General features: G+C 41.4%; 3 protein-coding genes and 1 non-coding gene across 4 annotated transcripts in view; all 4 read right to left on the reverse strand.

Annotated features, from left to right (window-relative positions):
• Nucleotides 1–21,549, reverse strand: part of maip1 (matrix AAA peptidase interacting protein 1) — a 231,636-nt gene extending 210,087 nt beyond the window's left edge. Inside the window, exon 1 of the mRNA XM_054614928.1 lies at nucleotides 21,546–21,549. The gene's annotated coding sequence lies outside the window, so the exon portion shown is untranslated. The remainder of the gene's footprint in view (nucleotides 1–21,545) is intronic.
• On the reverse strand, nucleotides 12,493–12,566 carry trnai-aau (transfer RNA isoleucine (anticodon AAU)). The gene has a single exon. It is a non-coding gene; the product is annotated as a tRNA-Ile (tRNA).
• cops8 (COP9 signalosome subunit 8) lies at nucleotides 13,784–22,662 on the reverse strand. Its single transcript, XM_054614927.1, has 7 exons — nucleotides 22,544–22,662; nucleotides 21,837–21,907; nucleotides 21,106–21,154; nucleotides 20,735–20,867; nucleotides 15,449–15,556; nucleotides 15,230–15,292; nucleotides 13,784–14,378 (listed from the first exon to the last, which is right to left on the reverse strand). The coding sequence occupies exons 1-7, from the start codon at nucleotides 22,634–22,636 to the stop codon at nucleotides 14,299–14,301; spliced, it is 597 nt and encodes a 198-aa protein (XP_054470902.1). The 5' UTR covers nucleotides 22,637–22,662; the 3' UTR covers nucleotides 13,784–14,298.
• Nucleotides 17,976–19,059, reverse strand: trim63b (tripartite motif containing 63b). The gene has a single exon (XM_054614925.1). It carries the CDS (start codon nucleotides 19,029–19,031, stop codon nucleotides 17,976–17,978), a length of 1,056 nt encoding a protein of 351 aa, XP_054470900.1. The 5' UTR covers nucleotides 19,032–19,059.
• Nucleotides 22,663–23,441: the final 779 nt, after the last annotated feature.

Consider the following 23,441-nt stretch of genomic DNA (forward strand, 5'->3'; position numbering starts at 1 on the left):
TTAGCTCGGTATGCATGGCCTCACATAATAAGGCAGGGGTAGTCCACTGATGTTGTACATTTTTCTAGATGTGAACTCAGAGATTCCACAGTGGTTTTCCCAGTGGGTACTTTGATTCGGGTCTTAGTTAAATAAAGAAAATAAGCCTTGATTGTAAACAAATAACTTGCATTTGAATCTGTCACTGTAGAACTCAATTGCTTCAACTGGGCAGCCATTTGATTCCCCTGCCATTTTGTTTCTTTGTCTTTAACGCACAAACAGGAACAATGTCAAACCTATGTATTCATGTGCGACATCCTGTAATTCCCTCTGTCGCAGCATTACATTATCAGGAGCCTAACAGATGAAACTCTGGCTCTCATCGTTTCCAGTTCTCTGAACAGGCTCCTTAAGTTTCCCCATACGGTGCCTTTACCAAATCAGTGGATGTGTGGGCATTTCCACAGGCTGAATCATGCAGGGCCATGGGAGTGTGCCAGTGTAAACGCTGTTGAAGGAAAGTTGTGCCACAGACTTAAACCGTTCCAGGACATCGTTGAAAACATGTGGGTTTTCTGAACAATTTGGAGTAAAACAAATGCTTCATCAACAAACTGGTTTCATCAGCATGACTTTTTTTTGAAGATGAATGAAATAATAATTGTGGGCTCAACTTTGTCTTGATGATAAGAAACCCAAGGAAAAGATCATTTTAATGGGGCCTTGAAGCTGAATTGATACTCCCGCTGAAAGATCATGTTGCTGTGGTTTGGTCCGACTACTTTCCAAATGCTTAACTTGGCAAGGTTAAACGACGAGTGTGGGAGCTCTGCTCCATCTCTGGTGGTTTTATGCTGCATGGAGCCAAAAGAACAAGAGGAGGTTTTTACTGCTGTGGCAGCACACATGCAGCCGTCCCATCGATGACTCACAGTGCTGGCTCTGCATCTTTCCACAACAGCCATAAAAGTCCGGGGTCTGTAATGACTTTCACATTGAGCGGCAGAGCTGTAAAAGGCGCTCCTGCTTTCTGCAGCTTCTGAGTCACAGCAGAAACAGCCTGCATCTCTCTACTCTCCCATTGTCTCCCTTGGTTCCCTTTGCAGTGGCATCCCACATGTGCTGGTCAGCTGTTGACCATTCATGGTCAGGCTGGATGCTGATTACACAGTTTGAAAATTTCCCAGGACCGGGGAATGTTGCCCAGTTCAACGTCTAACATGAAAAGGCTAAAAGATCTGGGAGAACAGAAGGAGCAAAAGTTACTTGACCTTTAGTTTTTCTTAAAAATGTTCTAACTTTGTGGTGAAAGCAGAGACAACATGGTTCTCATAGATCACAAAACCAACCATAAGCCTTACTTACTAGTGCTTACTAGTTGCAGCTAATTATGTCGGTTTAAGATGTGCACTATTGCAAACTGCGTTGTGTTTGAAACAATTTTAGACATTAGGTTAACAGTCTTTTATGAAGTGCCATTTCTCTTTCCGCAAACTAGTTCTACATTTATATTTTCTTAGTTTGGTTTAATTATGTGCATGTGGTTAAGTTTCCATTGAGGTTTCCAACAGTAAACAGAGCACAACTCACTGATTACATGTCGTTTGTCTGTACCCAGCTCTGTTCTTAGTGAGTGGTTTTAAAGCAAGCACATACATACATGTATATTAAAACCATAAACACACATTAACACATATGTTAACGTTAACAGCAAAATCTATCAGTTGACAATACCAAAACCACTCACAACCCACTCGCAGGTCTGTAAACCACTCAGCACAGACCACGGATTCCATCTTATTCACAGTGACTGTGTGACTCCTCAGGGCCCTTGACCTCCAGTTAAGGTAACTGCAGCATCACAGGAGGATTCAGCTGGATCTCCAGAGGGGGAGACTGAGATTAAAAACACATTCGGAGGAGAGGAGTCTTTTCTAACCGCATTCTTCGGATTCTCCCAACGCCGATGTTTTGCCTCAGACATCCTTCATACTTTATGTGAGCTTGCTATGAAGATGGACTATCGCAACAAAGCACTACAATGTGCTGTTTATGAGCAGACTCAGCAGGGTCTGGCAATTTAGTCTAGGGTAGAGTGTGTTTGTGAGATCCACAGAGTGATCTCATACAACTGTGTAAATACTTAAAAGCTCTTTTTTTTTTGTATGTCTGAAGTGTATCCACGCCTTTTTTTTTCTTAATTAATACAGCTTGGGTCTTATTTGTGTAAGTTCTTATAAACATTATTACCATCATTGTGGTTTCTGAACACTAGACCAGATTTTACAATAAAATAAACAAACGAGGGTTACCAAAAATGATCCTTAAACAATGCATCTCCCAAAATATGTTGCATAAAATAAAAATAAAATTATAAAATATGAATTAATGAAAAATATTGTAGATAATTGAATTGGCTCAATCATGCAATCATTTAAAAATCATATCAAAAACAATAATACTAAATACACTATAACCTTTCAGCCTCTCCTGTTAAACAAAGCCTGTGGACACGCCTGTTATAACTGCATATAAATACCAATGGTTTTAGAATGAGAAGTTAAGCGATCGCATACTCTTGTTCACATGAGGCAGGTCATATTTCATGTACACACTGGTATCCATAGAGAGGTTCATAACACACTTGAGATAATTAGAGTGTACCTTATGAAAACAAATGAACATAGTGATTTTGTAGTAAAGTAAAAAACTGAAACTGAAAACCTATTTAAAAAACACATTCATGTCACTACTTTGCCTTTTTCCATTCCATGCTGAGGCAGTTAAATAAGAGAGTAGTAAAACTGCCACTCCTTAGTTCTAGTCTGACAGGAAAACATTCTTTCCATCCTGAGTCAATGGAGTTTTTTCAGAAAAGAAAATTTGATTAAAAGATTCATTCAAGATAAAGAAAACTGGAGGGAATGCTGATAACAAATCACATCATTGCTGTCAGGGTTTGTCCCAGTCTGTATAGCCTATTATATTAAAAATAAATTTAGTAGTTGAGCTGAGAGGCCATCTACATCACAATTTCATATAAAGTTACAGTGCAGCATTGATGCTTGTGCTTCAGCTATTGGCCTTAAATAAAACTACAATTACAAGTTGCTTCACTCACCCTCTGTTGTATTATTCACAAATTGAAGAAATCATGGTTGGCACAGAAAGAACAGAGCTATGCTTTCTGCGATAACAGCTTTCTTTGAGCAGATCCCTCTGTGTTGACAATATTAATGCCTGATTGCCAACCGGTGCAAAATGCATGTCCACAGATCCTCTGGAAGTGGTTTTGTTCAGTTGTTTCCTAATAGCATCAGCTTGCAGTCCAGATTTTTTGCCTATACTGAATTTCCTAATGCAAATTAAACGGGAGGCTCACCTATGTTTTGTGTGCTCAGTGTGAATTTAGTTCATGCTGTATCTATTGCCAGTAAGAGTTTCTCCTTCGTCTGTAACTGACTTTACTAAGTAGCTTAGACAAAAAAGTGGCAGAAGTTTAAAAGGGAATCTAAAGGGGAACTACATATATTTAACATTTCTCACTCTGTTTACAGGTATTGGGAGTAACTACATATGTGAAAAAAAGTTGTATGAAACCTTTGTGGCTCCAGAGGAGGCTCTGCAAAGTCTGATAAATATCCTCAAGTGATGTCAGACCTATGTAGCCTAATCCTAATCTCTGCTTTAGGCCACAAAACCGCTACTAGCATGATAGTGCGTTCCATTTGAACAGGGAAGTCGGAATTTCAACTGGAACGGCCAACTGAAGTCGGATTTCCAACTCGCAAATTCAGCAGAACCTCACCAACCCCGACCTCAAAATCCAAGATGCTCCGTGCATCAACAGATGTGAAAGCATATTCTATTTATTAGCACTTCTGTTTTATTTGTGTCTCAATAAATCAGTCATATACACAGTACTACATGTAATGCGCTGTCATCAACTGGTGCTGCCAACAATGGCTAACCTGGCCAGGACCGGTATCGCTAGCTTTGAAAAGGTGTTATATTTTTATCAGCTCCAATTTCTGACTTACAAGGTACTGGAACGCACGGGTCTCCCGATCCCGTTGCATTGTGGGTAATGTATACGGCAGGTTTTGACAAGGGAGAAGGATGTGTGATATAGAAAACACAATATCTCTGGTTCTGATGCATTGATTTTGATCTTTTTTTTTTAAAAGTTTGACACTGTTATAAGAGTGAGTTGAGTGTGGTTAAAGGTGGGACAAAGACGCCCACACTCAACCATACCCAGCATCAGGTACGGACCTGAAACAGTGTGTGAAACACTACTTTTCATCCAGTTGTTATGTTTCTCTTTAAGTCTCAGTCATTAGTTTTGATTTGTACATGATGAGACATTTCACATCCAGCCTCTGCAGGTTAGCTCTAACACATTATGACATACAAACAACAGGCAGCAACTTGGACAAATTACAATCCCCCAACAACCAAATATTTGAGAATTTATTTTCTGTGGAACAAACCAATGGCATAAGTTTTTAGGGGAGCTTTTCCTGTGCCGATGTGAGGGTTCCGGGACAGAGGATGTCGCATGCGTTCGGATTGTAAAGCCCCCGAGGCAAATTTGCAATTTGTGATTTTGGGCTATACAAAATAAATTGAATTGAATGTACATCTGACTTGCTTTAATGTTGGGGAAGCAGTTTATTTGAAATTACATTAACCGATTAAGCAATGCGGTCTTCAAGGTCTTTAACTGGCCTTAACTGACAGCTTTTTTCTGCCCTGGCCCCACAGTGGTGGAATGAACTCCCCACTGACGTCAGGACAGCAGAGTCGCTGCCCATCTTTCGGCGCAGGCTGAAAACTCACCTCTTCAAGAAGTACTACCCTGAGCCTTCCTCGTAGCACTTATTGCATTCGTATTAGTTTGTTGCACTTATTGTATTCGTATTAGTTTGTTGCACTTATTGTATTCGTAGTAATTTGCCTCTGCACTATACTTTTGCTCTGGTTTATGCTTTTAGATGCTTGTTTAAGAAAGGAGATGCACTTATGACTTCTGGTGACTAGTAGTTCTCTTGAATACCTATGTTGAATACACTTCCTGTAAGTCGCTTTGGATAAAAGCGTCTGCTAAATGACTGTAATGTAATGTAATGTAATGTAAATAGTCATTGATCTTAAATACAGCATAGACATTTTAACCAATGAAACCCGCTCTTACCACAACTTAATTAAAAGGAAAAAATGAAAATCACTTAAAAAATCTGTTTTGTTGTATCTTCTCTTAACTGCAGCATTTAGCTTTGCGTTTTAAGTAGACCGTTCTTCTGAAGTGGTTGAATTAACCAATCTTCTTTGCTGTGTTAAGTGGGAGTCTACACACATAACAGCTCATCGCTGTTAAAATCTGTTAAAGCAGAATGTTTGTAGATGTGATTCAAACAAACTGTCACCAAAGCACATTCTCTAAGCTGTAGAATTGCATCAACAGTTTTACACATGCATGGATCTCGTGCAGCTGTGCCTCTCAGACTCAGACACTGGAACTCAGGCATATAATTCCAAGACTTGGGGGCAAACTACATCATCTCTGCAATCTGCATCCAGGTTCTATTAGCCACAGTTCATAATGTGGATTTTTGGCAATTTTACACATTCTAGTAAACTCCTTAAAACGCCGGTCAATAATCGTTGCATTTTTATCTTAGTTAAAGGGATACTCCTCATGCAAATCATGCAGCAAAGCTGAAATATCCAGCCTTTTCACACTTCCAGATCGTCAAATATGGCAGCTTGGTCAGTGGCCCTATTTGTCCAACTGTGACACGCTACGTGGCAGTACTCATGGTAAGAGTAAAAGAGGAAGTCAGGTTATGTATTATAAAGAGCAATAAAGTCTGTTTAGGGAGGAGGTCGGTTGGATGCGTGGACAAAAACAAAGCAGTTTCACCCAGGAGAGGGATAGGTGGAGCGTCATAGTTTGAAGCATAGGGTAACTGACCAAGCTTCCGTACATGATGAGTTGGGAGTGAGAATGTGTTGAAATATCTTAACCTGAAGTCATATGGGTCAAGCTGCAAAAAGTCTACTTTTCCCAAAATGCAACTCAGCAGCAACCCTCATTAGATTGTCTCGAAACTCAGCCAGAGAAGACATCATCATTAGAATGTTCCCAGGAGTACCACTAACTACGATGAGCAAACTAAACTTCCTGTGAAAAGTAACCATTCCATTTTAACAGCTAATGAACATTTTCTCTCAACATGCCCAGCAGCCAATAACCTGTTCTGATTTGAGGGGGCACACAGATTAGGATAATTGCACTGGAGTCCATTTCCTGCAAGGGGAAGTTTGATTTGTGCAGCTCTTTAACCCAAGACTTGAGGAACTGGCACAACGTCCATAGTTTTATGTTTTTCCCATAAAGAGGAGAAGGGAGATAGAGTAAAAAGAGTTTGGGAAGAAGATGATCTTTCATCAAAGACGACAATCCAAAGTGTTAATTTGGTCGCTTTTGCGTGAAGGTATGTGAAAATATCCGGAGAATTCAGAGATTAGGGATATATAATAACATATGGTACAGGGAGTCCGTGGATCACTGCAAACTACATTGAGATGTTTGGATTGATCCTGTGGAAGCTCACAGTGCTGGATGGTGACTTAAATAGTGAATAGACATACCATATTCAAAGTAGTGATGAGCCTTTTTACTGTTGCTTTTTCTGATGGTCTGGTGTTAAAATCAGAGGAAGCGGAGGTTAAACTCGGGGTCGGGGACAGAAGGCTGAGTCGTTGACCGGGGCACAGGCAAGGCAGGTAAGTCCAGACAGGCAGGCAGGCAGGGTCGGCAACGGGAAATCAGTCCGGGGAATAACGCTGGAAGGTCTGGCATAATGCGGAGAACGATCTGGCAGTGAGTGTGTGTGAGACTGGTGTTTAAGTACTGCAGAGTTGATGAGTAGAGTGAAGGCAGGTGTGTGGCTTGGAGCAGGTGAGTATGCTTGGCAGTAATTAGGGAGCTGGGGAGAGTGAGAGGGGTGACACGCCCACCTCACACACACACACACACACACACACACACACACACACACACACACACACACCACCACACACACACACACACACACACACACACACACACACACACACAGAGATAACCAAACAAGGGAGCACAGGAGACACAAGGGCAAGGGAAAACACATGAAACACAAGGAATAACCAGAGACATGGCCATGGCCATGACAAACGTGATTTGTTGACAGTAAAACACTTTTACTAGTTTTCTTTAATGTCCAAGTAAAGAGAAAACATTGTGTATGAGAAATCAAATATTCTTATTGTTTCAGAAAGAAAATCAAAACAATATGACAAATGTCTTTGATTTAAGGAGTCATGTTGGATCGTGAGAATACGACTTGTTGGAGAGGAGCAATGTGTATATTCCAGCTGGCTTAGATTTATATGCTGCAAGAGGTATGTCTGTTGTGTCCTCTTAACCATGTCATTCTCTCAGCCTAATGCTTTCCAAAAGGTATCATATAACACTAAAGCAGCCTGAATTTTAAAAAAAGAATGTTTCTGGCATCAAGAGTCTTTTTCAAATAAGAGCAGACTTTAAAGCTGAATAAAATGAAAACATAGATGTGTGTGTCCTCTACCAGTGATCTGTATTAATTTCCCCATTTCATTTCCTATGCAATTACACGAAGTGTAAAGGTGACGTCCCCAGGAGCAGGACATGAATGAAAGGCACATGGTGGACTCACAAAAAGACCCGTTCAGTTTTGGGCTGGCAGCGGGATATTTTAAGCCAAGTCCAGTCCTGCTGGATATCTTGACTTTTAATAGTGGATTAGGAAATCTCCTGGATGAGAGGTGTAAGGACCTGTGGCCATTACATGTGGACTCTCGCTGAGGTCACATTGCTTGGAAAACAGCTGCATCGAGAAGCTGCCTTGGTCCATGAGAATGGATTTTCACATTCCGTTGGTTCTCATGAGCTGGTCGAGGATGCAGGGCTCGTTGGTGGGACAGGGATTTAGAGAGTCTTCAAGGGATTTATTGTCTATATATTTGACATTTTGAAATGTAAGGACATTTTTTTCTCGACAAACCATGTTAATTTGTCATGCTAGTCATGGGTAAACATAAGTGATTTATGAATCCACATGGATGCAGCATCTGGATGTGATTTGTCATGTTAAAAAGCTTCCATAGATTCATGCATTTCAAGTTTGTTTACATGATTTGCAAAACAGATCATTTAAATGTAGCCATGCCACAATCTGTTAAAATCCCATAACCTCACAATGTAATGCCTGAAAATTCCTTTTACTACAGCTATATTCAATTTCCAGTCTCTATCTTTGTCTCGTTGCAGCAGACATTTTTCCAGTTGGCACTCACGCAGCAATGGCTTTTGAAAAGTTTCCCTCGTTCTTCTCACTCTTCCTCCCACCACTTCTCTCATTTTGGCAGCTCCACCAGCCCCTCGAACCATCTCTCTCCTCCTCCTCCTCTCTGATCCCTCTCTTCTCCCTCTTTTTTCTCATCCCCGTCCTCTTCTCAGTCTCCCACATCCTCTTGGACTCTTCTCTTGGTCTCATGCTCATGACTCATCGTCCCACATGGAAACATTTTCTCCATGGACGTGAGGGAGCTTTTACTGTTGTTTATGAAAATTTAAACAACACCTCCCTTCCAAGTTGCAGCAAAAGGAAAATGTGAAAAAAAGGCATTGGCTTTTTTTTGCTCCTATCCAAATATTGCTACTTCCGATGAAGGCTTTTTAAAATTGTATATGATGGATTTTAGTATCTGATAACCAGCAGAATCTGTCATGTCAGATGAGATCACACCAACTGTAGGTGAAGACCGCCCCCTGCTGGTTAAACCTCTCCAGCTATCCTGAGACTGCTGAACACATCATCTCCTCCTGATACAGTGACACTGCCACAACTGCAGAGCCATGTCATTAAAATATGTATGAACATCACCACATTCAAGCTGCAATAACTGCATTCAAAAATAAACCGGCATTATCCATGAAGCTCCATAATAATAGACTTTGGATATGTAATGTGTAAATATCCTGTAATGTGCACATGCTTTATGCTTTGAGCACTAAATGAACAGACTCGCAAGAGTGTAGCTAATAAATTATAAGTGGCTGTTTGTTGTTTTTATTATTTTTCTGTTTAATCCTGCTACCTTGATTACCTAATAATACTAATCTGTAGCACTAACAGTAATTATTTGCAATTTACCTTAAAGACGTTTTTCTTTCTTTATAAATAAATACAACACACAGGTATACAGTAGGTATAGGTATATATATATATATATATATATATATATATATATATACCAAACCAAAATAGTTTTTTGGTTTTTCCCATAAAATAATAAAAAAGTAAATAATGTTTATATGCCATTGCCATATGTTTTGAAGAAAACCAACATATAACTATATAAACTATAAAGTAAAAAGACATAACATTTGGAGCTTAGTTTAGCGGAGAGTTTTTCAAACTGTGATGCCTGAGGTGAAAGGGACAGGTGCATGCAGACAAAAGGTACACAAGGTCAACAGCTGGACGTGAACCTAAAACATGGCCCATGGATGCAAATAAAGACTCTTTAACCGTTGGTGCCCGATTTACACAATTTGAGGCAAAATGTGTACTCCTTCTCTCAGTCAAATCTGAACACACAGACATGACAACATAAAATACCTCTTCCTTAAAGCTAGGGCTGCTAATGTCAAAGGACAAGCCAGATTTAAAAAAGTGGTTCTTCGTAAAAAAACAGCCCAGTGTTGCCACCTCTTTTCCAAAGAAAGTAGCTAGCAGCATGAGCTCCAAAAGTGTGAGAGTCGCCCCTTCAGGCCCCCCTCCAAAGCCAATCCACTAAAAGGATCATTATGAACTTAAACATTGGACATGGCTATTGTTATTACTCAACACTATCCAGCTCGCTGCTTGTGGAAGACTCCGGTGAGAGAGTGTGTGCGGGTAAACATTCAATAAGCCCATCCAATCATTTCAGTGCGTATTACGTGAACTTTTCTTCTTTTTTTGTCAGCACATTTGATTTATTTATATCTGTCGGTATGTAAAGAGAATTCTAACAAGAAGATTACCAGCCCTAGGTTGTCTGTACATATATGGCAGGCTGAAAACTCACCTCTTCAAGAAGCACTACCCTGAGCCTTCCTCGTAGCACTTATTGTATTCATATTAGTTGTTGCACTTACTGTATTCGTATCAGTTTGCACTGCACGTTTACTGCACTTATCCTATTCGTAGTAGTTTGTAGCACTTATTGTATTCGTATTAGTCTGTTGCAATTATTGTTTTCGTAGTAATTTGCCTCTGCACTATACTTTTGCTCTGGTTTATGCTTTAAGATGCTTGTTTAAGAAAGGAGATGCACTTATGACTTCTGGTGACTAGTAGTTCTCTTGAATACCTATGTTGAATACACTTCCTGTAAGTCGCTTTGGATAAAAGCGTCTGCTAAATGACTGTAATGTAATGTAATGTAATATGGGTACAATGCAAACAAGAACTGCTTTGACCAAACATTTAAAAAAAAAAAAGGGGAAAATAATCTTAAACAAACAAGATTTAATATGTAGCCCACACCTAACTGACTGACTCAACGGCAACACTTTAGATTCTGCAAGCAGAAAAAACCCCTATGTTTGTATAGCACCCATGCAGTCCTGTATAACATCATGTCTGTGGCATGTTATATGATGCAAGACAGAAGTCACCTTTGACCCCTTCTAAAAAAGAAGGAAGAAAAAAGAAAACCCCCCGGCTCTTTGTGAACATCTGTTTTATTTTTCTACACTCAAACATAAAAAAAACTACATATTGACTTATTTTCTTTGTTCACGTCACTTGTTTCTAAAATCTGCTATCTCTTTGGAGGCTCACTGTAAACACAAATTGGAATGATTGTACAAATATGTGCATGCCCCTCGTGTGAAACTGTGAGAAACTAAAAGGCGAGGCTGGTTTTAAGTGCAAAAAACTATTTATGTAACAACAGCTGTAGATCATTACAGAACACTTGCTTTGTCTCAGTATTTCATGGTAAAAATCCAGCAGTGACTAGAGGCAATCGAAACCAAAGCTCAGTCAAAGCTACATGAGGTCATGACCTTTAACCTTCACTAAAGCAAGAAGTCACCGTTTGGTCTGTGGGACCGTTTACTTACAGGATGACATACAAGGTCATGCATGCATGGGACAAACAGAAAAGTTAACCTCAAACCTCACTGGACTTCTTCAATCAACCACCATGAGCCTATTCTGGACATACGGTATGACATCATGTGTTCTTCTGCACGCATCAAGTTGCTCAGTATTAATGGTCTGAAAGGGTTTTTAAAGAGCACCAAAACTGAACTGTAAAGAGAAATCATGCAGGACACAAACTCAGGTTTTTCTAATCAGCACATTGGTTTCCTCAAAGACATCCGGTGTTTTGTGACTTTACTAGTTAACACATCTTTGATTTACAAAAGTCAGTGTAAATCAAAGTTTGAACAAAACGTTTAATACATAGAATTTAAAGTTTATTTGAAGTGCTGAGGAATGCTTTTATCCAAAGCACAGTACAATTTTGATTGTACTTGTCAAAACTAAATTGAAGATATCTTCAAGTCCTTGCAAAGTACAAGTGGCTGTTTTAATATTTAAAGCTTGACTGGATATAATATTTCAGATATCTGTAATTTAATTCTCCCTTGTCAAAAACAACATTTCAGATATCCACAAAGTCATTCTCCCTAGGAACAGTGACAACACTTTTACCATTGATGTGTATTAGCCTTTCAATTTCATCCATCCATCTTCCGTTACCGCTTATCCAGTTAAGGGTCGCGGGGGTGCTGGAGCCGATCCCAGCTGTCAATTGAAGGCAGGGTACACCCTGGACAGGTCTCCAGCCTATCACAGGGCTGACACATAGAGACAGACAACCATTCACACTCACATCCACGCCTACGGGCAATTTCAGAGTCATCAATTAACCTAAGCTGCATGTCTTTGGACTGTGGGAGGAAGCCGGAGAACCCGGAGAGAACCCACGCTGACACAGGGAGAACATGCAAACTCCACACAGAAGGTTGTCCAGCCCGGGAATTGAACCCGGGCCCCTCTTGCTGTGAGGCGACAGTGCTAACCACTACACCACCGTGCAGCCTTTCAATTTCAGATATCCAAAATTACATTCCTGTATATATGCATGAATTCCTACTTAGAATATCTCCAATTTCAGATATCAACAATCCAATTTTTCTAGTCATAAATGAAGTGAGACATTTTGGCATGTTATTATCATTTGAATTTCCAGAAGAAATAGTCCATTATATTATTCTTAATCACAATTGTGGATATATGAAATAGCATAGTCATAATGGCAAATGTGGATATCAGTAGTGCTTTAATCACAAGTCATTCTGGATTATGACCAGTAGACAACAGAGGAGAGAACTCTCCCCACCTGACTAAAAGATATTACTGGCCAGTACGGGGATCGAACCCGCGACCTTGGCGTTATTAGCACCACGCTCTAACCAACTGAGCTAACCGGCCACGTCCACTGGCATTTAGTGCTCTTAATTGATTGACAGACAGACATAAACGCATAAAGGTTATCCAGCTAAACACATGTAACGTTTATTTTTACACCTGCGCTCAGCATGTCATCGGTCCAATACATGTGTGCAGCTGCATGTGCGTCTGTGTGCAGATTTAGTACCATCGTGTCAGACACAGGAGAGTGATGTTGAGGGTCAGATACCGTCTCACGCTCAGACTTGTGCTGACTGACTCTGGCAGGCTGAACTGTCACGAGGCCAAGGCTGGTTCATCACATGCCTGGACGTGGGTTCGAGCCGACACATGTTTACAGAGCAAATACACAAACATGTCTGTATATACAGGCCAGTCTAAACCACTCAGATGCGTTCACAGCATCACTGACAGTGCCAAAAAGCCACGTTCAATGATTATAAAAAATAAAATGAAAAAACATGGGGAAGTTAAAGCCTTGGTTGTTACTTAAATAGAATTAACAAGACAAGCGAGGAAGAACCAGAGCCAAATTTAAAAACAAAGCAAACCATGCCATGAAATGAATGAGTTCCTCGACACCACTAACATGCGAGGAATGGCTCTGATGTACATGATTTCACACTAAATCACGTCAAATGTTTGCCACTTCAAGCTAGTGTAGATCCATTAAGGATAAAGTAAATTTATAGTGGGGGTAAAAAAAAAAAAAAATCACCAGCAGACATTGATGAACAGATTTCAGCCAGATATGCTTTTACAAAGTAAAACGTCAATCACCCCTCCATGTTCATTCAAGCTTACTTACAGATTCCATTCATCATAATGGTTTAATGGTGTTGAAATTTTATTTAAAATCTATGCACTGACAGTTAAGACACTTTGCATGTCACAATAATGCAACCTGGGTTTTAGTCATGAAAGGTTGGTGTAATTCATACATTTGAGGAAAACATGTGCACAAACCAAATTACCTTTGATTCTCATTATTTGCACTAATGTCAAGTTAATGACTGGTCTAATGTGGTGATGACCACAGCGTTAATGTTCTTCCTTATGTTTGTGAATAGTTGATGCCGGGCCACGGAAAACAGCAAACTCATTTTCCCGCAAGATGGATGATACCAAACGGCAAATCTATTTAAATGTTCCACATCTTTGAATGAGCCCAGTCTGCTCTGTGAAGACCAACCACAGACAACACTCGTGAATTCAAGAAATGGAAAACAATGACTAAATTAGAAACAGCAAAAATATTTATTCACCAGTCAAAACATCAACTTCAAAATATGAGGTCTGAGGACTGAAACCCACACGGTGATTCCAAGACTTCCTGTTACCTGACAAAAAAATTTGTTTGCAACCTTGAAGAGCTAAAGCATACTAGCCTGTGTATTTCTATTGTATGGGAAGGGTCTGTTAGGTCAGCAATAAAAAAACAGAGAAACATATTTCTCCTTTGAAATCGAGACCCAGATCTATACATCAAGTGGGTTGCAGAGAGTGAAAGAAAAAACTGATATAATACAACATTGTGTCCGACATTTTCAACGTATGAATTACCAGGGGGAGCTGTACGAGTCATAAATAGGCAGGTCTTGGAGAAGAGCGTGCAGCATTCATGTGAGATGATGGGTGTGTTTTTTGGTATGTCTTTTATTAGGGATTGGGGCTGGAGGAAGTGTCTGTCCGAACCTGTACTCTACCCCTGTAGTGGGCGAGCGGAAAAAAAGGGGTGGCGAGTGGCGGGTTATCAGTTCTCGAGAAAAGCCACGTAGTCGGTGAGTCTGGCCAGCTGCTGCTCGTTTGGAACCAGTGAGACGGGGGGAGGATCTGTTGAAAGAGGGAGAGAGGGGAGGAGAGGTTGAGTCAGAGGGGGATTCTTCTTTGAGCCAAGTGCTATCCATCTTCCTACATCTCCCCGGCTTTAACTCACTCAACAGGTCTCAGGTCTCTAGGTGACCACACTGTCACCACTGTTTAACAACACCACCCACGGAGTTTCACCTGTGTGAGACTTCCAGCCTGGAGATCATTAAGATAATCAAGTATTTACGTCCATCCCGACCAGAATGACTTCCTGTGTGCAAGATCCACTCTACAACCTAAAATTACCAAGCGCTATTAAATCCCAGTGGTGCTGTGGAGGATGGAGGGTGGTGGGTGCAGACATGTGAGGAGTAATGGTGAGTGAGGTTAGTGCGTTGCGGCGGACATGTGCGCGGCAGATGCTTCCGTGGCGCTGTCCGATGATTACAGAGAGCGGTTCATGCCACGAACCTCTTCCTCCACCGTTTGCATAAATCAGTAGGGATAGATCAATCTACGACCATCTGAGCTCTAGGACAGGTGGTGATGATGTGATAAGACACAAAACAAGTGTGTGCAGGAGAAGCAAAGAAACAGACTGGATGAGGGAAAATTTTGGACATTGGAAAGGGGAGACTTAGCAAATCAAGCCCAAGATTCTGGGAAAGGGAAAAAACGACAGCCCCGTTTTTCATTGAATTAAAATGTCTCTTAAATTTCTGCTCTAAACAGTTTTATGAGTGTCTGATAAAATAGAAAGGAGAAGAGTAGCAGGAAAGTTGGCACAGGATTGATCATGAAGATAAAAACTGTTTGGGTATCAGAGCAGTGTGCTGATGATGGGTACAGCTTCAAAGAGCAATGCTGCCACCTACCTGGCTTTTTGGGCATCACCATCCTGGTAGCTGGATCTGCCTGCCAGCCCTGGGTCACTACACCTAAAGACAAGGGTGGGAAAGAAGAAAAAACTATTAAAAATACACTCATCAGCGACTGTATGATTTCATTACTATAACATCTTTTGACTTCTTTATACACATCAACAGTGATGAAATAACATTTCCTATGAGGAGGTGGTGTAAACTGAATCCTACCCTTTACTGCCTCTTCCACAGAGTATCCCACGAAGGCAGCGAAATCGTCTGCTGCGATGGAGGTGTACGCCTGGGCCACTAGACTGTACGCTCGTTGCCGCGTGCTCTCTGTGAAGCACGCATGAAGCGCGGAGATATTAATATCAGATGGAGACATATGGAGAGAATACATGCCAAAACTGAGCCCTGGCTCTATTTGAAGTGCATACAGCCACCTAACTGTGAACTTGCACACACTCTTATGTTGTGATGTCCTTTTAACATGGTATTCAAGATTCATGTTTCTCTTGAACAAAGTTGCTAATTAGCAACAGCACAAGGGGGTTCTACACCATGAATCAGGACTGACACAAAGGTTTTTAAAAGCCAGGGGCTGTTACTCTGCGATGGTCATTAGGTTTTGTTGAAACTGAAGTGAATGCTACAGATGTGCTGTTACTTACTTCATGTTTTTCCCAGTTCCTGCAAATTTTCCATCTTAAGGTTTGCTTATGTTAATCCTTTGTGTTTGAGTTTATGAAGTGGCTTCCCCTCATCACCCCGGCCTCCCGCTCACCCCAAGCATGCACACGCTCACAATTTAACATCTGACAGGAGTTGAGGTCCAGGATTGAAATCAATTTAAGTTAAACTCAGCAAAAACTTTTGGTTTCCTGCCTTTAAATCCCTTCTAGCATCTGGGTTTGTTTTGAGACAAATGGTGCAGTCATTGTTATGTAACCTTGGATATGATAATGATGAACTTGGGAGCTAAAAAAAACAGGAAATCTAGATTTTCTATAATCAAGTATACTTAAAAATAGATCCTGTTTAATGAGGCATGCTTAAGATGAATCGTGAGCGTTACAGTATGCTGTGCAGTGCTCAACACCACAAAGCACTGAAGCCTTTATCAACAGGCTCTGGCTCAGGCTTCCAAAACGTCAAAGCTGACACATTTATCTAGACTTGACACGGTGCTGTAGTCTGTGGAGATAACTTTTAAGAGTGGCAGAGCCTCACAGAACCACATACACCGGCATGTATTCACTGCTGCTGCTCCTGCAGCTATCACGTAAATGCCTCAGGGTTGTGGCCTTTCGTGTTTTATAGCCTAGCAACGGTGTGTTAGTGTGTGTACCAACAGTCTGTTGCAGCAGCTAGCAGCAGTAACAATAACAGGCTGGACGAGAAGAGACAGCTGGGAATTGAAGGCCGGAGATTTTGTCAAGAGCACTTTCCCATTTTGCTGTCCAAGGGGCTTCCAGTTCTCCCCATAATTGTGCTTACCCAGAAAGAGTACAAAAAATGCAGTGTTAATGTATCAATTGTGTTTGACGGTACTTGGACATGATTTTGTCCTGTTTTTAAATCAGAGCTATGGTTGTGGAGTAATATCTGCAGTCTTTATTTAGGCAAGATGATGATTAAAACATCTTAATGCTGTGGTTCCAGAGAGATGTGGATGAAATACTATGTTTTGTCATTGCAGTGTCTCTTCATGATGACTGACTACAGAGGAAACTGACCCAGATGACCCCACAAAACTGCTTCTGGAGCTGGAGCAACTTTCTTGCACCCGACTGGCTGCGTATTAGAAAAGAAACGAGGACCCAGCTACAGCCAAGCGAGTCATCTCCAGGGGCTTTTTTGTAACCTGTTCCCCCAGGCAGACGTGTATTTTTATCGTGGCCTCTTGACCGTTGGCCGATGACTGGCGTGGCAACGTGACCTTTTCTTAGTGTGCCCTTCTGACTCGGACCTGCTGAGCAAGAGGTCCATGAGTGGGAGGATGGGAAGCTTTATGGGGGAGAAACAGGACCTGTCCTGTCCGTCCCCTAGTCTATTCCGGGCTATCGTTTCTCACCTCTTAAAAATAGCCCCCCCACCCACACCCACACCCACACACTTTTCACCAGCAAAGGCAAAGCAGACAGGACGTGGCAAGGGCTTTTATTTTTAAATGCAGCCTATTGCCAAGTAAGAGCAGCGGCAGTCTGGGAAGTATTTTGGATTGATGCACTCCGAGGAAAATCTATAGGACCAAAATAATACTGGGTCTTCCTTTCTATGTTCCCTTAACTGAAGCTTCATGTTTTAGTTCACCAATAAAGCAAATGGGAACTTAACTTCATGCAGCTTTATTCCACATTCCATTAAAGACAGTTTGGTGATAACAGGCAGATCAGCTGATCACCAATTCAACACAAACTTGGACAAAGTGAGAAACACACAAACACCTATTTCCATGAGCTACATATGAGGAAAATGACGTGTAATCAATCTTCAGACCTTCTAATGTTACATTTATCTCGGTCATTTTCTCCATTGAGCTGGCTTTGAAGTACAAAAGTATAAAAGGAAGTTAAGAAAAGGTATGAATATGACATTGAAATTAAATATTGCACTGAAAGTACGGGCGAGCCATTATAGCCCACATCCACTGTAACCTTGTTTTTCTTTCAACATCAAACGCAGTCCCTGCTATAAACACAAAGAACCTTCAAAAGCCCATATTACAGTAAGTCCATAACCACTTCTATTTTCATTATTCCTCCTCCTCTTCCTCCTCTTCCTCCTCCGCATCCTCAAATTCATCTTCATCACACACTCCGAAGTCCATTTTTGCCAGGACTGCCTCAACGTGCTCCGTCGACAAAGTGAAGTGGTCCATCTTCTCGAAGCCTGGCTCCGGCCTCTCTTCCCCCAGCGAGCCTTTCGCTGCGTCTTTGGTCTGGGTGATGAGGCCCTTGGAGGCCAACAGGAACTGAGCGGGGGCCCCCTGCTCCAGGGCCCTCACCGCCGTGTCGGTGAGCTCCGAACTGGTCTGCAGCCGCTCGCCGTAACGCTGAGCCAGCGCCCGAAGAGCTGCTACCTTCTCGTCTTGCTCTTTGCCGATCTGCTCAAGCAGGACTGTCTTGCGCTCTTCCAGGACGGCGTACAGCAGGTCGAAGCGCTCGGCCAGCCCCTGCTTGGCGCGCTGTGCGTTGTCCTGGACCGCACGGCAGGCGTCATCCATCTGGTTGATTAGGGCCTGCAGGCGGCCATTGCCGGCCACCAGGGTGTCGATGGCGTTGCTCAGTTCGCCCTTCTGGGCCTGGTAAACACTTGACAATGGTGACACCTCACAGTCCTTGTGCTGGCCGAACACTTTGCACATGGAGCAGGTAGGTACCTGACACGTCATGCAGTAAATGTTGATTTTCTCGTCCTCGTGCTCTTGGCACATCGGCTCTTTGGATTCTTTGGGCTTCAGGGTGGTTTCTGTGCTTCCGCTGCCGTCGCCACTGCCTTCTTGCTGCTGCTTGTAGAGGTCAATAATGTTTTCTACCAGCAGGTTTCGCTGGAGCCCGTGCACGCCATGGCGGTCAAGCACGACCTCAAAGCGGCAGGTAGGACAGCGGAAAACACCGCCGGAGAAGCGGTACGGGTTGCGGGAGTCGTAGAGGTCGCTGGCACAGCTACGGCACAGGTTGTGCTGGCAAGGCAGGATGACCACGGGTTTGGTAAACATTTCCAGGCAGATGGGGCAGCTCAGCTGCTTCTCCAGGCTATCCATGGGGCTCGGGGGCCGAACCATAGACCCTGTCCTCTGAACGTCCATAATGGAGAAGTCTCTAACTACACTTACAGAAGCAAGTTCCCTTATTTTAACAAGAGAAAACTAAACCTGTTTCCGAAAGTTACCAAAATAAAAAACAGACCTATGCGCACTTATCCTTAGTGTGTGCTCTAACTCGTGATATGCTGATATCTATTCTGACTGGTAGCTTGGCAGCTCTGTCCTTTATACCGGCCCCTCACAGCTGGTGACACCCGATCCCGTCCCACCAACCAGGGCGCACATTCCTGCCTGCTTGCTGCCTCGAGATCTTTTCACAGAAATGGCCCCCTCCTACTCAGTGCTGCATGTGTCACTTGTCCCAGTGGGAACTGTGTCGGTTGCGCTAACAGTGATAGGAGTGGCGGACTGTGCGGAGACCACCAGGGTTCCACGTGAGAGCTCGATCTTATTGGTAAACAAGTCAATGTCAACATCCTGTGACTCCTGTGTTGTTTTGACCATTACATAGTATGCTATTTATATAAACAGTTCTGTTTGCTACTGGAAATGCAGTAACTTTATCAGTTTTGCACATACTTTTGACATTATTAAAATAAATATTAAATTTAAATGAACCATTGTTGTTAATCAACAGAAAATTGACAGTTTGGATAATTCATTATCTCTTTATTAAATCACAGATAACATAAAGTTTATCTTTCTTTTTTGAGGAAAAAACATTTGCTGGTTAATGCTTTTTAAATATTAAGATTGACTTGTTTTTCTTTGTTTTTTTAAATGAATGTATATTGAGGTTTTCAACTGTCTATCAGACAAATTGAGAAATTCTAAGACATTACTTGGTCTCCAGTTATTTGAGATGCTTGTTGGTGTTTATGGCCAATAAGCTCTTGTGATACAGTGGCTGTTTGTGTATACTGCAAATTGTTAGTTTTACACAAACATCGTCAATAGAAAGTGTTTACAGTTCATACCAATTTACTTGCTTTATTATATAATGAATTTCTTTAAAGGAGGATTTCCTGCCTTGTTTAAAACTGCTTTATCAAAACCTCTCTAAAAGTGTAAAATGTGTGCAAGTAGACTCAAACACTCTTAATTGGCCCCCATTCACCAAGCAATTTTATCAATGGTTACCCAACTGTCTTATGACATAGCGCACGTCAGCAAACCGGCAGATCAACAAGGAGTACCGTAAACATGAGGGGGTAGCTATTCTTAAACTCTTGCACAAGGGAGCCATCAAATGCTACATATGCCCAAACAACAGTGAGCATTTCAGGCAATAATTTTATACGGGGATGTTTCTCAAAAATGGACATTTGACACAAGAAGGTGATGTGTGAAATCAAGACGGAACCGAAATGTTTAGATATTCTGGTGCATTATCAAGAGAGATTATTAATGTAGGTACTTGAGCATGTTAACTTATTCAGAGTACTGTGCTTTTACCAACTGAACTAGCCTTCATGATACCAGTATGCCATACTGCTGGACATAAAAAGGTGTTATAAACCAGTTAAATTCAGTCCCTTAGTGTTATTTCCCCTGGATTGCATCACAGCTAACACAGTTTCTAGCTGGTGCCCCCTGCTGATGGTAATTCTAAATCCTGCATATTTATTCACCTCAATTGCCCTACAGGCAATTTTACTACATTTTATCCAGAGCAAAACGCGTAGAGCATATAAGTATAATTTAGAAGTGTTTGAATCATCTTAAAAGCAAAAATGAAATGTTACCTCGTAGAGCCTCCATGACCGGGAGGATATTCTCTGACCATTGGTAAGCTGCGATGGTTGTGTAGATCCCTGGAAAGTCCCGCTGCCAAATGCGTTGGCCAACGGCCCAAATAGATGTCAATTCTGGGTTTGCCTGTATGCAACAAATGGAGAGTCATTACAAAAAAATGTTTAGTATGCTCAACTTGACAAGGCAGCATTTGTCATGCTACAGTTAAGTGCAGTCACACCCAAATACTTCTGGAGTAAATCACAGTGGTCATTTAAGTGTCCTGTCCTTTTACAAACTGTGCATATGCAAGATTGAGGCAGCTGAGCCTTGGACAAGGAGTTGGGATCAGCAATGTGTCCGTATGTTTTATCAGGCTTACCGATTTTATTGCTTGGGGAATCCGTTTCCAGAGATACCTGCCATTATTCCTGTTAGAACCAAATTAACAAGTTAGACAATACACAGAATCAAGCTGCAGGTGCAGGCAGCAATGCTAGAACACAGGGTTCGCTACCTACTGCAATTTGCCACACACATCTTGAAATTTCAAGCCATTTTATTGATTTATTTGTAAAGCAATCCATGCACTTTGGTATGTGCTACAAAAGTCATAGTGCATATGTTTGCAACGCTATTTTGAAATGAAGGATACTTTGAATTTCTATGAAGAAGAACAAAGAGTAGGCTAAATATGTGTACCAACAATTTGAAAGCAAATCAGTCCATGCCCCCACCCTCAATAAAAATAACCAGTTGGGGCGGCTGTGGCATAGTGGAGAGCAGGGTAGTTCTCCAATCAGACGGTCGGTGGTTCGATACCCGGCTTCGGCAGTCGATGTGTCCTTGGGCAAGACACTTAACCCCAAGTTGCTCCCGAAGGCTTGCCATCGGTGTGGACTGGATGTTGCATGAATGTTAGTTAGAGTCTGATGGTGGCACCTTGCATGGTAGCCTGTCATCAGTGTGTGAATGGGTGAATGATATGTAATATACTACTGACTGTAAGTCGCTTTGGATAAAAGCGTCTGCTAAATGACTGTAATGTAATGTAATGTAAGAAAAGAGAGAAACCCCCAACAGCTACTGAAGACAGACACAGAGTTGACTTACATGTCATTATGCAGTAGATAGAGCGACAGCAGCTGCGCGTACACCTGAGGCGTTGCAATGCCCCCTGGAGCCTGTTGACATAAACACAGGTATGATATTAAATATTCAAGCTAAATATCAGCAAACAAAACGTACTTTCGCTAAACAATCCATGATGTATATATTGCAAAGATGACTCCCTAATAGACATACGTAACGTTAGCTTCAGACTCTACCGGTGGTCCAGTCTGTTATGTTGTCATTCTCCTTGCTTTATGCTAACGTTATAGCATTATTACAATATCTCTAGCTCTATTGTTCAAAGCAATTGGTCACTCCCAAGTAACCTGAGGCCACACAGTGATGCTAGCAATGGCTTTTACGTTATGAGAACCGGAAAACAAAGCAGTGCTGTAGCATTAGCTCTAGTTAGCTATCTAGGGTTAGCTACCGAGCTAACGTTGCCTGCTATCTGCTTATAGCATAGGTTAAAGCAGAGAGTAGCGCTGTGTCTAACAGTACCATCAGATTACGTTTTTATTAGTATGAGCTAACACGCATCAGTGTTAATAGAGTAACGTTAGAGTAACGTTAGTGAAAACAAAGCTAGCTCCTTCATGAGCTAATGCTAACTGTCAGAATCACCACTACCAAGCCTTCAAGCTAGCCTGTAGGACAACATTTATTATTAGCACTGCAAATAATGAATTTCACGATTCAATGCATACCTCGAGCTCTTGGGCTTCACACTGCTCTAATAATTTATCAAAATTTTCCTCCATAATCACAGCAGTAGGCATGTTGATGCCTAGCTGTTGCATCGGGAACTTCTTCTTCTGGTGTATAATTGTAGCAGATTAGCAGCACGCAAGTGGTGATGCTGCCCCCAGCTGGAGGAAACATAAACGACACACTCTTTGCATGTCCAACAAACAAACAAACAAACAAACAAAAGGAAGCAAAGGAAGAAAGAAATGTAGGTAGAAGGAAAAAATAAATCCTCATGCAGAAATTGTTTTAGATTTTTTTCTTTAAAAGGCTGAAAAATAAAGTCTGCTTTCATCAAATGTATTAATTACACAATGCTTCCCTACAAGTTGGTTGAGGGTATTTTATTCTCCTTCTTTTTTCCCTTCTTTAAAATCTTAATTCAGTTTTCGTGCTTAGAAATAGACTTTCCAAACCCTCAAAGTCTAACCTTGTTCAAGTGAGTATAGAAAATATATTCCAGGAGAGAACAAACATTTCCATACTAAACTTCAGTGAAGGAATACATATATTACATAACTCCAAGGTCTTTGTTGATCTCACTAAGCGTACTTATCATAAACCCCACAGCAACAGTGAGAATCCTCCTGCTCTTTTACCAAAAATCTTATCAAACCTCTTCAGTTAAATTGTCTGACTGGCAATAAGTCAAAATGAGAAAAAAGATAGAGAGGAAATTATCTGGGCCTTAAGTGAAAAGCATGTTGTTGTCCAGTCCCTCTCAGAGGAAGGTGTGAATCTAGATTTATTATCTAACTGTCATTTCTATTCAGCGGTTTAGAGAAAATGTCTTTTATCTAATTTCTTTTTTTTTTTTTAATAAATTACAATTTTTAAAGAATTCAGTCTGCTCTCAGT

Source organism: Anoplopoma fimbria, chromosome 16 (assembly GCF_027596085.1).
Source record: "Anoplopoma fimbria isolate UVic2021 breed Golden Eagle Sablefish chromosome 16, Afim_UVic_2022, whole genome shotgun sequence".
Taxonomy (NCBI): Eukaryota; Metazoa; Chordata; class Actinopteri; order Perciformes; family Anoplopomatidae; genus Anoplopoma; species Anoplopoma fimbria.

Bases quoted from the DNA above. Each gene is read 5' to 3' on its own strand.
- cops8 (XM_054614927.1), bottom strand. From the start codon at position 22,636: ATGCAACAGCTAGGCATCAACATGCCTACTGCTGTGATTATGGAGGAA. The intron at 15,293-15,448 runs GTAGGATTCAGT...CCTTGTCTTTAG, and splicing joins TGTGGAAGAGGCAGTAAAGG to GTGTAGTGACCCAGGGCTGG. The intron at 14,379-15,229 runs GTAGGTGGCAGC...CTCTTTCAACAG, and splicing joins GGTGATGCCCAAAAAGCCAG to ATCCTCCCCCCGTCTCACTG.
- trim63b (XM_054614925.1), bottom strand. From the start codon at position 19,031: ATGGACGTTCAGAGGACAGGGTCTATGGTTCGGCCCCCGAGCCCCATG.